A 15,001-nucleotide genomic window follows, 5' to 3' on the forward strand; every position below is an offset into this window, starting at 1 on the left:
TTAAATTATGTAATCACAACAAACAAGTAGACACTGTTTTTAGCACTCTTTGATCGGCTACTTAAACTTGTGATTTTGCAAGTAAGTAATTGAAGGCGGGTGGATGTAAATGAAGATGGATGAAAGAAAATGAAGGTGGATGGGCGTAAATGAAGCTGTATGAAGACAAATGAAGGTGGGTGAACGTAAATGAAGTTAGATGAACGTGAATGAAACTGGGTGAGTGTAAATGAAACTGGATGAACCTAAATGAAGGTGGATGAACGCAAATGAAGGAGGATGAAGGTGAATCGAGTCAAATGAAGACGAATGAAGGTGAGTATAGCGATATGAAGGTAAGTCAAGGTGAATAGAGACAAGTGAAAAAAAATGAAGGGTGGTTGGGTTATTTAAAAGTGGATGAAATTAAGATATACATACCGTATACCAACTTGCAGTGTCTATCTGAACAATACCAGTGCATCCATGGAATTGTGACATGGAGTATATTGAATACATTACCGTGTAAGACGGGAGACTGGGGATAGTAGGGTTGTGACGTCAATACAAGATCGCTAGTTTCATGGTTTCTCTGTTCCTCAGTTTTTCTCGTGTGGAAGAAATATTCCGAGGACATTTTGCCTGGGAATGTTGAGTGCCCACAACTAAACAACTGAGAAATAGAGAAACCGCGAAAGTTGAGATCCTGTATTGACGTCACATCTGTACAATCCCCATTCTCTCATCTTGCGCAGTATTGTATCCAACTGGAATTTAAACTTCTCCTTTTTATACGCTTCAAACGCGGGATCAGAAAATGGATTGTGTGTCTTCTCTTCAAACTATATTGTAATGTCAGGTGACGACTGATAACAGTGAAATTTTACTAAAACATATATATATATTTACATCCGGACACATCGAGAAATATTGAAAGAAACTTTCGAGATCTTGATCATTTTTTGTTGCATTACAACAGAGATCAGGAGTCATTTACATAAAACTTTTATTTCGGACATACGTGCTCAGCCAAAAATCTATCGTTTAACGCCGGACTTTATGAAACAGACCCAGATTTCGACCCAAGTTAGGTGATCCCTTGCCTTATTCCACTTGATAATGGCGGTTGCGGCGTTGATTCTAATCCTTGACCATGTGAATCATACTTGGGTGTAACGCATCCTGCAAATAGAGATCCCTGAGATATTGCCAGATAAATCACAAGACGAAGGGAATCAATTTGTCTTGAAAGATTGAAGGGATCTCTGTTTGCATGGTGCGCCTTACGTTGCAGAGTCCAACCATTCAAAGATGTTTTATTCAAGTTTGTCAGGGTAATAAGATTTTGCTTCTGTTTTGCTTTTGTAATGCATTAGGCCTTAACACTCTTGGCCGCTTTAAAGAGGTTCCTTATTTTACAGAAAGGTTTGTTCAGGGAGAAGAGCTTAATCTTCTTGAGGCCCTTATACACCTTAAGACAAGATTTGTCGCCACGAAAGTCAGTCTTTTTTCCCATACGGAACATCTAAGGTCGGTTAATAAAACCAAGTTGTCGGAGATTCGTAACCTACAGCCAAGCAGAAAGCTTGCCACAAATCATTGGCAGCCACTGCGATAACATACGGGATTTTGGTAAATACGGTTATAATTTTAAAAAACGTCAAGTTCACGAAAAGTGCGGTACGAGGTAAGTTCGATAACTCACCGAGCTTACTTTTCGGGTAATCTAATGTCGCCTCTACAGTGTAGCTAAAGAGTTTTTTTTTTTACCTCTCTCAATGTGTTTCCTTAACCCTTTCACCGCTAAAGGCGACTAATGTCGCCGTTTTAGAGGCTACCACTTTAAAGATTGGCCACGTTCTCAAATCCAGAAATCTGGTTATTATGGTCTACTAATAGTGTTAATTAGTAAGTGTTTTAGGCGTTAAGAGCAAATAAACTGAGTTTATCTTCCGTTTGCCGTTCCATATCAACATTTATTTTCAAGCAAAACCAAAAATGCCCGTTTTCTGCGGCATCGACAAAGCTGAAAAACACACATCTTTGCTTCCAATTTTTTAATTCAAAATCTCATTTTAAAACCAAAATTCCTTCATGACAGCAAACCTTAATCTCATGACTAAGCATTTATCTCCAATTTTGCCTCTCACGCGCACAGCTGCTCGAACATCAGCCATTTGATTCGAGCCACTTTTCAAAGCCCGAAATTTCCCCTTTGCATCCGAGTTGCATTCTGGGTAATTTTGATACAACGACGAAATGGAGGTCCCGCCATCTTAATTCAGTAGTTACCCGGTCCTACTGGCAAAATATCGCACACATCGTTTTCTTTGCAAGTCAAATCTCCCCCAAATTGCCTGGGTAGGTCCGAGAATCCACCCACAGAACGGCCAGAGAGACAACTTCACTCGTGAGCCACTATGACTCGATACGAACACTTTTGGCGTCCCAGTCGCTATGAAATCATCTCTCACCTCTGGATTCTTTCAGAGGATTGCCTCTACTCTCCATTCCAGCTTTATGATGCCAGCCTGGGAGCTTCTGCAGTGCAAAATGGCCCGAAAGTACACTTAAAACCGACAACTTACCGATTAGAATGTGTTTGTGCTCGCGAGCAAAACAACAACGGTTCAAATAGGTGACGTCACAAAAAAACTTGAGTCCTCGTTATTGCAGAGCAGCGAACATTTCAAAGGAGATCTTCATATAGGAGAACTAAATCCGTTTTGGTCATCTACATCGAGATAATTGTCCAGAGAGACCAGGAAATTTGGCAGTGAAAGGGTTAAAAAATATGTCTACCTTGTTCAACCAAAGAAAAGAGCAGCGGCAGCAGTTGATTTTCAAACAAGTTTTCTTTAGTTTAATAATAAAAAATCAACAACAATATTTTAAGAGGAGGCCTCCAATCACCTGACGGTGGTTTTCAGGAGGGTCCTGAGTTCGCTTCCGTTTATATCACTTCTGTGCAATTTTACCGACGATCACAGCACTACTCGCGAATAATCAGGCGAGCAGTGGACAATAACAGAGAGACTCAGAGGTATTACTGTAAACGAAATGGTGCATAGCGATATTTTTAAAAGATCCACGAATCGTTTGGTGACATTCAATACGATATTGTGAGATGGAATAGTGATGAACAAAACAGTCGCTAGCCTCACGTTAGTAAATGAACGAAAGGAACATAAGACCTATTTGTTGCATCGTAGGACTGGTGTGATAGCTTGCACGAACGGAAAATCATTCTGAACAACGAGGCCAACACGTGACTGAGAGCGACGGTTAAAGCCGCGACAAGGCTGAGAACGTGAAACAAGACGAGCTGACTGCCAACAGCGAGTAAGAACTTCGCGGCTTTTTGCGACTACTAGCGCAAGAATGCCGGCAGTTGCGAGGAAGCCCAAATAGAAACGAAATAAGTTTTGTGGCTTTTGTCTTTCTAAACGCAAAGAAATGATGAAAGAAAGCGCAGCAGAGGCTTAGCTCGTTGATTTCACATTTTTTGTTCTTAAGTCTCAATAACAAGTCGCGGGTTATTTTTATCAGCTTCTTTGCAGCTGATTAAAAACGCGTAGATAAAATTGTACATTGTACTAGTGTACTGGTATTTTTGGGTAGTTTTAATATTTGCATTTTAGTTTGTATTATGACAGTCACAGGTTCGTTAGCACTGTTTTCTAATTGGCGACACCCTCTTTAAACAAAGTTTGATTGAAAAGTGGTGTTTCAATTTACTTAATTGTCCCATTTCCGTTCGTTATAAGTGTTCAGTCATCAATCTTAACCATCCGCTATATTCGACTTTCCTGCTTTCTTTAACGAAACAGTTAACACGGAGAAACAGCCACCTGCCCACCAGCCCATGGTTAAATGGTTACATACATTGTAGCCCCCAAAGAATGGCACTCTGCATAAGTCACGTCCCTGGATCTAAACAGGCTTGGAAGTAACACGAACATACATTTTTGTGTTTTGTCACTGAAATCTAAACTCAGTAAAGTAAAAGTGATTTTCTTACTGCGATAATCTTGTATGATTCACATAGGTAATTTTACGAAGGCAATGTGCGTGTAGGTCCGAAAAATTAACGGAATAGAAGTTACAAGATGGTGACCTTGCCTTTCGATTAGCCTTCAATAGACCACCTCGTTAGCCATTTTTTTAGGAGTAAATAGATCCCCCATTCACTCAGCTTCTTAACTGCGTTAATGGTAACGCCATGCTAGCACTGGACCATCACAGTTTCTTAGAAAGTAACCCCGTTACACATTAAATGGGCAGACAGTGCTCCGTTCACAATTTGTCCGTAACATTGGCTCTTGGGCCATATGTACTTTATGCCTGCTCATATTGTAAGGGCATCAGACAAGACATGGATACTTTTCTGTTCAGCGCACTTGGCTTACTCAGAATTTTCAGAATCCCTTACAGTTAAAAAAAAATAAAAAATAAATAAATAAAATAATAATAATAATAATAATAATAATAATAATAATAATAATAATAATAATAATGGTAATAAAAAAAATAAAAAATCTTTCTTTATTATAATATTCCAAGCAAAATTGATATTTACAAGTTAAAAGTAGAAAAAAAGAGCTATTAAAACCTATTTACAATTCAATATTTAAAATTCATTTCGATTAAAAAAAAAGCGACTATTTCCAAGTACAACAGAGCTATTTTCAAGCACAATTTTTTAACAATAGTAAGACTAAAATTTTGATGAAATAAAAAAGTTGTTAAAAAGATCCTAAAATACTAATTTACAACGTCACGCCATCATTCACTTTCTAATAATAATAATAATAATAATAATAATGGTAATAATAATAATAATAATAATAATAATAATAATGATAATAATAATAATAATAATGATAATAATAATAAAATACTGGAGCTTGCGAAACTGAACGGCCTTACAAAAAATTTCTCGATAGCACGAAAGCTTCAAAGAACTGAAGCCAGTTCTTTCCTGGCGAGGATTTGTCAAGTTGTTGTCTTGTGGGATTCGTTTCTCGGTGATTAACTCAAAGCTGATAAACGTGGAGATATTGTTTGTTTTTCTACGCTGTATAGTTGTACGTATATGTGCTTTCAGAGGCAGTACTCAGCAAGATAAATAGCAGTCACATTCAATTTTGCACACTCTCAGCTGTCTTTACAGGCCGTAAATTGTGGCGTAAATGAACGGCAAATGATCCTCGATGTGAAAGTGCTCTCGCACAGTGGACCTCCAAAACAGTTAAGGAATGTCATGGACCCAGTCTAATCAAGGAATCTTGCATACTAAGTTTTTGATAACTGCGCAATTTATTAATTTTCTCTCATCAGTTAGCTTTTCTAGCTTTACAGTGACTTCAGATTTTTATTTCGCAGTTAAACACGAATTCATCAAGAATGGTACAAAACATACCTCTACCGTGACCGGGAAACGAAGAATTCTAAAAGTCTAAAATTCCTCTTTTTTGTATTTTATTAATTAATTAAATTTCTTTTGGATGACTGTAAAATCAGTCTTAAAATGAATTCCTTTTACCTACAAGTGTACCTGTGCTGAAATTTCTATGCTAAGCCTGTCCGTTGCGTAAATTGAACGCAGTTATTGATGATTCATGGAAAATGTAACAAAAGAATAAGACTTTCAGTTGATGTTTGTCTTGCGGAATATCTTTGTTTAAAATGAACTCCAGATGGGCGTCTTGGCGGGATTAATTTTTAGGCTTCTTACTGTTGGCCATGTTTTCGTGATTGCTTACATCTGAGTATTATTGGAGATTTAGACTCAGGGCAGCTCTTTTTAAGGCCTAGCTAAACTAGCGGGAAGCATAGACATGACTGTTTTGCTGCTTACTAAGGTAGCTAACTTGGAAAACTGCAATTAGCCATCGGAATAGACAGAGTCATGTTAATTACTATCTCGGAATAAACATTTCCGCCTCTGCTCAGCTGCCGGTGAAGTATATGATTCGGGAGCAAAATTTACGTCCGTGAAGCAGTAACGTTTTTGACCTGATTCTAAAACATTTTCTTGTGCCCGTAAAGCAAGATTTGCGTCCATAAGGTATGTTCATCGCGCGGCTAAACTGGTTGCAACAGTGTTGTCATAGTGTAGCTGAGCCCTTAGTGAGCTTCAGTCCACCATCCAAAGTCCACGTTGCACGCTCTTATTTTTCATGGCGGAATCATTTGCGGTCCAGTTTGGGCGGAACCATTGCGAGCCTGTGGGTCCCCTTTTCTCGCCAGCTTAATCTTATGGTAATCAAACAAGTTTCAATATTTACCAGGCTAAAATCAGAACATCCCATTTCTTTCACATATACCACTCATGGACATTCCAATCCTGTCAGTATGCAGGATGTTTGACACATGAACCTAGTTTAATGGCCTAGTCCTTACTAGTCTTCTTAAGCTCAGTGGTAGAGCATCCGAATTAGTAATCGGAAGGCAATCTATCATGTTTTGATATGTTTTTCAATTCTGTTTGGGCTTACCACATCAATGAAACCCGCGTTGAAGTGTTTTTCCAAACCGCGCTTATAACTCAGAAGCTAATATTTTAGTACATTAAGGGAGTGATGAGAACAGAAACAGCAAATAAGGCTTGAAATTTGAGGAAGGAGCAGATTCTTGGTAAGTGTAGTTATTTTAAATTAAACTGTCTCGTGCTTAAGCTTCTTTTTTACAACAACGAAGCCTTTACTTATTGTCCAAAGTGATGAGTAATTTAGTATCGCATGATATCTCTCTCGAAAATCGTCAACCGTACTTTTGACAAGGTATTTGTAGACAATAAGAGATTAAAATATTTGATGGAAGCCCCAGGGATCGGTACTCTTTTAACTTTTTTTTGTTTTTGCTATATTAGGACTGGAAGTGTGTCATCATGTCGTGAAATAGCTTTTGCTCAAGAAAGAATCATTAAAAGCCAATTTAGTGAGTTTAAATAAGCGCCTCCCTGGGAGAAAAAAACACGTTGCCCTTGAAAGAGCGCCGCATCAAAACGTCCAAAAATTTAGCACGGGCAAGAGCGCTTTTCGGAGAGTGAATGTAGTATAAATAACCAACCAGCCAATATCTCAAAAAGGCTAATGATAATATAAACGTTGCATGTCAATGTTGAAAAGCAAGTAGTAGCATTTCTAGTTATTTTTTCACACAGAATTTGACAGATATTTATACCTGCTGTTAATCGTACTAAAAGCAGACAGCTGTGACTTTCGTGTCATGATTACAGCCCTGAGTCATTTTTTTTTCCGTTGCAGATCAGTGGTATCCTTAGCATTAAAACAATGTGGAGGCTCGTTGTGTTTCTTCTCGTGGTGACGTTCCTGAAAAGTAGTTTTCTGCAGTTACCGGAAAAAAGAGCTACGTAAAGAATGTTTCTATTCTCTATCGCTACGCTCAGCCGAATAGAAATCATTTCTAATGTAAGTGGAATGAGTAATGAACACAACAGTAGTGGAGGGAGCCGCCAGTAATTATCGTTTATTACAATAGTACAGTGCCAAGATACAAGCAAAGACAAAACACAGTCCATATAAAATATACAATTACAAAACAAAATATAAATGCTGAACAGTACAATAACAAAAAGTACAACTCAGCGAGACATTTTCGAAGTAGGATATAGAAAAAATGTCTAGACAAGGCTCGAACTTTACTGTAAATGATAACTAGTAACAACTATATACGGAAAAAATTAGCCTCGAGAAAAACTGGTCGGCGTCAAGTGGTGTGATATGCACAAGGAGTGGTTTATAAAGGCGCATGAAAACCCCTAATGGGAATAGAACCAATACAACCAAATTAACAACCAAAAGAAATACATTTCTATTCTCTATCGCTACGCTCAGCCGAATAGAAATCATTTCTAATGTAAGTGGAATGAGTAATGAACACAACAGTAGTGGACGGAGCCGCCAGTAATTATCAAGATAGACAAAGCGAATGGGAGGAAAAAAGTAAAAAGAAACAACAACAATAAACTAGAGTCCAATGTTCAGAGTAACTAAGAGTTGATGGTGGATATCTTCCCTACAGTAAATATCCTTAGCATTCTCAGACTTCCAACGACCATGCTTCTTAATAACACGATCCGGTAAATCATTATTGGCAGCGGCAGTCGCACCCCCAATCCTAAGGGAATGGAGGCCATAAAGCCTCATATCTAAACCTATAGCTTTAAACTTATTAATAAATAACTCCCTAGCCCTAGAATACGAGAGATTTGAACCATCTCGAAGGGCATAACGCCCATCCTTGCGTTTGTACAGGGAACGAAAAACAAATTGAGTAGAATTTAAACGGTCACCACTAAGCTTGGCATAACGAGACAACATTCCAAATGGGCAAGTAGGATTACCAGTCCTAGCAATTACTCTAGTAGCGCCAGACCCATATTGATCAGACTTGCTCCTTGGGATGAAAAGGGAAAAATAAGTATCACTGAAAACAACATCACACCATTTAATATTAGCAAGCCCATTAAAACGCAAAAAACCAGCAAAGGCAACAAGGCAAATACAAACGTCGCGGATATCAAGCAAACTAGCATCTACACCCGCAAACTTCAAAACGAAAGCATGCAAATGCTCAGGACAAATAGGAAGTCTCTTCTTGGAAGAGACAGAGTTAACAGCGAGACGCTTACAGCCTTCCAAAATAGCTTTAACAAAACCACTATTGCAAGGGTTGCGAACAGCACACGAACTATGGAAAAAATTAATGCTGTAAAAAGTAGAAACAATGGTAGAAAACGAATAACCGGACTGGAGTAAACTAATGAGATAAAGCGCAAAATGATTATCCGAAGCAGGAAAATATTCCACTTCAGGAAACTTGGCAGCCCATGCCTTCCATTTTCGAAAATGCGTGTGATATCCTTTTACAGTCGATGGTGCCCTGCTCGCCGCGAGAAAAACAGGAACCAACACAGACAAAGGCTTCAAAGCTTGAATACCAGCCGCACCATCAGTAATGGAAACTTGTAAAGAAAAACAAAAGGAGAAAAAAATCAAACGGCATAAATTAGAAAACAAAATAATAATCAGGAAATCACGAGAAAACAGTACCCGTGACAAAAACAACAAGGAAAGAAAAATACCACCATAAGGCGGAATGTCCATAAACAAGCCAAAAGGCTATGAAGCATAACACACGAGTAGGCGCTAAGAAGCGCAGCAAACAGACAAAACAAAATATGACAACAATGTATAAACATGACGCTATGAAGCGTGCAAAATATCTTGCAATGGAGCAAACTACGGCAATTACATATAACGCCATGAGGCGTAAGAAACCAAAAGTGCAACGCTATGAAAAACGCCCAAAAGAAATATAACTGACGCTATGAAGCGTACAAAAAACTGAAATACCGCTATGAAGCTCACAGGCAAAAAACTAAATCAAAAAGAACAAGCAGACCAATCGAGACGAAGAGCCAAAACCGCAGATTTAAACCTCAGTGGGCAAAAAATTGTGTTGTGGCCCTCACGAGCGGGAGCAAAAACAAAAGAAGGGTCGGGAAACTCAAGGACTTGAATAACGGATGCCCTTAAACCACCCATGGGAAAAACTATTGGCCAAAAAACTGCAGAAGGCCAGCAAGGGATAATCATAACACCACGGGCCTTGCAAACCTCTAAATGAAAGATAGCGCGACTAATAAGATACACAGGTGGGACTATCCAATTATTGTCACCCGCCCAACTAACACTGAAAGCATCGACACCTTCAGTGCCTGGGCACCAAAATTTAGAATAGAACCTGGCGCACTTAGCCGAAACTGGGGTAGCAAACCTATCAACTGTAAATGGACCGAAAAGAGCAGAAAGATGCCCAAAAAAGACTTAAGAAACACTCCAATCATCATAATCAATAACCCTACTCATGGAGTCAGCATATACGTTAAGCGTCCTGGGAACCCATAAGAAATCGATCGTAACATTGTTAACAGCACAAAACTGGAAAATATCCAAAGCCTGACGCTGAAGCCTAAGGGACGTACTACCTTTGGTAGCTATAATAGAAGCATTTCTACTGTCAGTATACAATTAGACAACTTTACCCTGGATAAGCGGCTTGAATGACCTAAGCGCGTAAAGAATGGCGAGTAACTCCCTTCCATTACTGTCAAGAGACGATTCCATGGGGGAAAAAGCATTGTAAAACAAATCAAACTCCTCCTTGTCGACGAACAGGGCATGTCCCCCACAGGCAAAATCGCTGGCATCAGTACCAATAATACAAACGGGCTGAGTATACTCAAATAACTTCTTACAATTTAACTTAGGACAGTTAACCAGCCAAAAAGCAATTTCGTAAACGCATTGTAAATAATGCTGAAAACGGCTCAAATCAAGGGGGGTATCCCACGCATCGCGAAGCGAAACTGCACTCTGCAAAAATCTAGACATAATAAGAGACACGTTACCCACACAAGGTGAAAGCGAAATAATTTTGCCGACAATGGAGGCAACAAGACGAGGAGTGACGTAGGGTAATTTACCCTTAAATGCACTTAAGGCAGCTAACAGGCGGTCGATACGAGGTTGGGGAATGGACAAAAAAGCACCATCAAGAACTTAAGAAATACCCAACCACTCCAAACAATGAACAGGAACCCAAATAGATTTCTCATGATTAGCCACCAGACCCGCTTTGCCTAAGTCAGAACGAACCGCATCGGCGCAACGCTTGGCAGTCAAAAACTCCTTCTCGCAACCAGCCCCGTCGTCTAAATAAAGCACTAAGTGAATACCCGAGGCCCTCCAATGACGTACCAGCGGACGAAACAATTTAGTGAAAAGATAAGGCGCGGATGAAAGCCCGAAGGGTAAAACAGTAAAACAAAAGTAACGATAAACGTTACCTCCCAAGGGCCACTGAAAACCCAAAAACTGTTGATGGGGATGACAGATATCAATGTGGTGGTAACCAGACTTTAAATCAAACTTAAACATATATCCTCCGCGCACGACATACTGAAGAAAAACTCTCCAGTCCTCCATACTTAATTTAGCCTTGGGAATATGCCTATTAACATGTCGCAGATCAAGGATGAGTCTGGGCTTCCCTTCCGAATTAACAGACACAGAAAGTGGATAAATAGCGAGCTTAAGATCCGACGACGGCGGGTGTCTGGGACGGCAAGCGGAAGTGAAATTACTGCCAGAATTACTTCCGGCTGACGTTGTTGTGAAGCTTCCCGCCGTTGCGGCCTTGTCTGTGACGTGAAGTCGACCATTTTGCCGTTGCGTCTAAAACGTGAGTAAACTTTATAAAAGTAACACAATTTAAACTTATTTTCAGCGAAATTCGTTCGAAATTTTGACAGTTTATTCTTATTAGAGGATGTCTGTGAAAATTCTGAGCAAAAACAAACGAGTTGTGCAAGAAAATTTTAACATTCATTCGTTTGCCTTTCTCTGAACAGTTCACGATCGACTTCGTCATCGATGGCAAAGAAAGCAATCCAGTAAGTTTTACAGTGTTCTTATTTCTTGGTTTATTTCTTTAAAAAAATATCGTAGAGTTCTTCCGGTATAATATTGTGGTTCACTAGATTATTCCACTCGTCTTCTCTCGAGTCGAACAACAAGCCTTATCTTAGAAAGTAATTTTAATCAAAATCGAGTTTTCAGTAAGGCTTTTTCAGACAAAAACAACATTGTTGATTAGATGTCAAACATTTGCTGCTAGAAATTAATTGCTAAAAATACATTTATCATGATAAGTTTATCTGGATTATGCCATTTTCGATTTTATAAACAAACAAGACTGCTCTGATTTGCTCTTGAGAGTTCTGAACTGAACTTATAGACATTTCCAAGTTGTTGAAATAAAATTAAGTTAGCAGACTCAAAAATATTTCATATACACTTAAATAACGCATATAAGAACCTAATCATAAATTTCCGTTTAGATCTCTGTCCATGTGTGCCAAATGTAGTCTAAATTTTGAAACAGGTAATCATTGTACAACTTACATAATCAGAATTGCCTTCTGGACTGAGTGATCTGGCTAGGCATTATAATTATTATTGTGTTCTTTTAGGAATATTAAAAAATAGTTTAGCTTTATTTTTTTGATATTTCATCGGTTTAAAAGCATAGAGAGAAATAGAATAACTTGAAATATGGTTTGTATTTGCAAGTTAAGATTGCAGACATTAAGACATGATAAATATGCTTATTTCATATAAACAATGGACAGTGCCAATTTTCCTCCAGCAACAAATTGAAAAACATTTTTTTCTCAGGAAAACAAGAAATCACATGGCCTAATTTCACAATAGACACCAGTAAGAATCTTCTGAGGCTAACATGGACAACCTCAGGTTCTTAAATGAGGTTTTACTGTATTTTAAAATCTGCATATCTTACTTTCTCAAAATTTAGATCTAACATGGAGTGGACAGAAGATCACGACCACTCTCTTTGTCAAGAAATTCTGGCTCTAGAACCCTTCAAAGCTAAAAAGGGAAGCATTACAAGAGGACAAATCTGGGATCAGATTGCCAATAATCTTAACTCCTTGGAACTTCCACGATTTAAAGTTACCAAGCGCTCGGTGAGAGAGCGTTACATGTTACTCATTGAAAAATTAAAGAGAAAGTTAAAAGAGGAGGAGAAGGCCAGCGGTATCGAGACCAACATGAGTGATGTTGAGAAAGCTTTGGAGGAAATACTGGAAAAGGAAGCTGATGCTGACAACACAAAGGAAATTGAAAAGAAAAAAGCAGATAATGCTAAAGCTGTGGAGATGCGGAATAGGGCAATGGAAAGCATGCGTTCAACACTGAAAAGGAAGGAGAGTGATGAAGTCAAGGATGTGGAGAATGTGCAACCTAAGCCAAAAGTCACAAGGAGGAGCGGTGGGGACACAGTGTCATATCTACGTGAGAAAAATGATATGGTTCAGAAGTGGAAAACTGAAGAATTGAATTTGCACAAGCAGCGCCTGGAAGTTGAGAGTAGAAGGCACGATGAGGCTCAAAAGCAACATCAAGATATGATGCAAATGATGGCCCAGCAAGTCCAGCAGCAACAGAATCAAATGCAACAGTTTCAGCAGATGTTTGTTGCCATGCAACAGCAGCAGTCAAAAATCATTTTGAAGCTTTTAGAAAAACAAACTAAGTAACATGAACATATTGAATGTAGTTGTAAAAGTTCTACCCTGAGTTTTGTTGAAATTTTGAGGATTTTTTGTATGATTAAAGAGGGTTTATTTATATGTAGAGGGGGGAGGTCAGGGGCTGTGGTAATTTATAAATTTGTCTGTGTATTTTGTTGGGAAGTCCCCCTCCTCCTCTACTCTCTTCTTATACTTTGCACCCTCTCAGTAAACAGATTTTGAACCCTCCTTACACTAACTGTTGTTGTTGGTACATATCACTTGATCTGAGTACAAACACTAGAGAATAAATTCCAATACTTTAACAGTTTATTGGCAGATACACAATGTTACATCTTGTTTATTAGTTGTGTATTTTTACATCAATTAATTATTCAATTCGATTTTGGGTACAATTAATTTAAGTTGTCAAGAAAAATAATCCTGAAGGGTTGGTGGATCAACGTCAAAGAAATCTGAAGTGAAATTGCCATACAAGGAAGTCATGGCATTCCTTAAAATCCCACATACAATGTACATCTTTCCCACTGCACTCAATGATATCTTTTGAGTTTTCTTAAAGTCAACAAATTTAAAATAATTAATAATGTCCCCAAAAAGCCACTCTACTGAAATGCGGACACTACTCATAGCCTTGTTGAACTCTTCCATCTGTGGAGTTATACCTGCAGCACGATATGGCACGACAAGGTGAACTCTTAATGGGTAAGCAGGGTCACCATATAAGGCCATGGGGTTACCAGTCGGTGAAAAGGCATGGTTTTCAAGGTCTCGCAGAAGGCCAGAGTCAGCTAGCATTCCAGCATCATGTTTGCGACCCTCTGGAAGAAAAAGAACATATTGGTCGAATTTTATTTTTTTAATTTCCAAAAATTGTATCTTTTATACTACTTTATATCTTTCACACGTAAAACTTATTCCATCTATCTGTCCTTCTGTTTGGCTTTACAGTTTGACAGATGGTTATAACTTGAGTAGAACTTGAAAGAAATAATTTCCATTACCTACTGGCCCATACAGGTTGGCTATCATACCACAAGGCAATGCAACAGACTGGTATTTCAATCCGTGGACTCGTTTGTGTCCGTTGTATACGATTCCCTGGTTTTCTTGTGGTCGGCAAATGGGTCTTACTGTACCATCTATAAAGCCAAAGCAATTCGGCAGGGCACTTCCTTTCCTCTGTATAGCGTCAGCATATGTCTGAAGTAGAGCGGGGGCCATTAGGGTGTTGTTCCATGCCGTCAGACGGTGATGGTGTAAACTATAGACAGTTTCCATGACGTGATTGGTGATCATACAAATTTCAGGAACTGGGCGGCCAAAACGATGGATAAGATCACTGTACCTACAAGGGTACGCTAATCTTCTTAACAGAAGGCAAAGGCCTTCAATTCCGTCGCATACAGTCCCCTGTTCACATGTATAAGAGTCAGGCAACCCCATTACCTCTGCGAGAATAGGTATGTCCCTTTTTCGAAAACGAAATTCTGCCAGGCACTCACTTTCGTCGAGTCCATCCAGATCAAATTGCTCATAATTCTGGTAGGGAAAATCGGGATTCTTTGAACTGTTAGCATCAAACAACAGTAAAAATTCATCTTCTGAAATGTCTCCATCATCGAAACTTGCGAGTAATAATTCACGAGGCCTTTCTAAAGGTAGCCATTACACTTTCTTAACTTCGATAGAAATAAGTAAATAAATAAAAAGGCTTCACAAGGCCTCACAACAGCCCGCCGTCGCGCCCGTGAACTTAAGCCTAATTTTCCCGCCGCTGCAACGGCAACCTCTCCCCAAGCCTCCTCAACCAAGTCCGCCGTCGTCGGATCTTAAGCTCGCTAATAACAGTAGGCGGTGCATAAACTTCAGAGA

The 15,001-nt window shown here is 39.0% G+C and overlaps 2 protein-coding genes across 2 annotated transcripts; one reads left to right on the forward strand and one right to left on the reverse strand.

Moving 5' to 3' along the window:
- Positions 1-11,107: 11,107 nt before the first annotated feature.
- Positions 11,108-13,141, forward strand: LOC146486456 (uncharacterized). The gene is made up of 3 exons (XM_085100960.1): positions 11,108-11,253; positions 11,423-11,464; positions 12,388-13,141. Exons 2-3 carry the CDS (start codon positions 11,445-11,447, stop codon positions 13,130-13,132), a joined length of 765 nt encoding a protein of 254 aa, XP_084957086.1. The 5' UTR covers positions 11,108-11,253; positions 11,423-11,444; the 3' UTR covers positions 13,133-13,141.
- Positions 13,142-13,534: 393 nt separating this feature from the next.
- On the reverse strand, positions 13,535-14,754 carry LOC146486457 (uncharacterized). The gene is made up of 2 exons (XM_085100944.1): positions 14,131-14,754; positions 13,535-13,947 (listed from the first exon to the last, which is right to left on the reverse strand). The coding sequence occupies exons 1-2, from the start codon at positions 14,570-14,572 to the stop codon at positions 13,535-13,537; spliced, it is 855 nt and encodes a 284-aa protein (XP_084957070.1). The 5' UTR covers positions 14,573-14,754.
- Between the last annotated feature and the right edge of the window lie 247 nt (positions 14,755-15,001).

Source organism: Pavona decussata, unplaced genomic scaffold, assembly GCF_977016875.1.
Source record: "Pavona decussata unplaced genomic scaffold, jaPavDecu1.1 SCAFFOLD_21, whole genome shotgun sequence".
NCBI classification, from domain to species: Eukaryota; Metazoa; Cnidaria; class Anthozoa; order Scleractinia; family Agariciidae; genus Pavona; species Pavona decussata.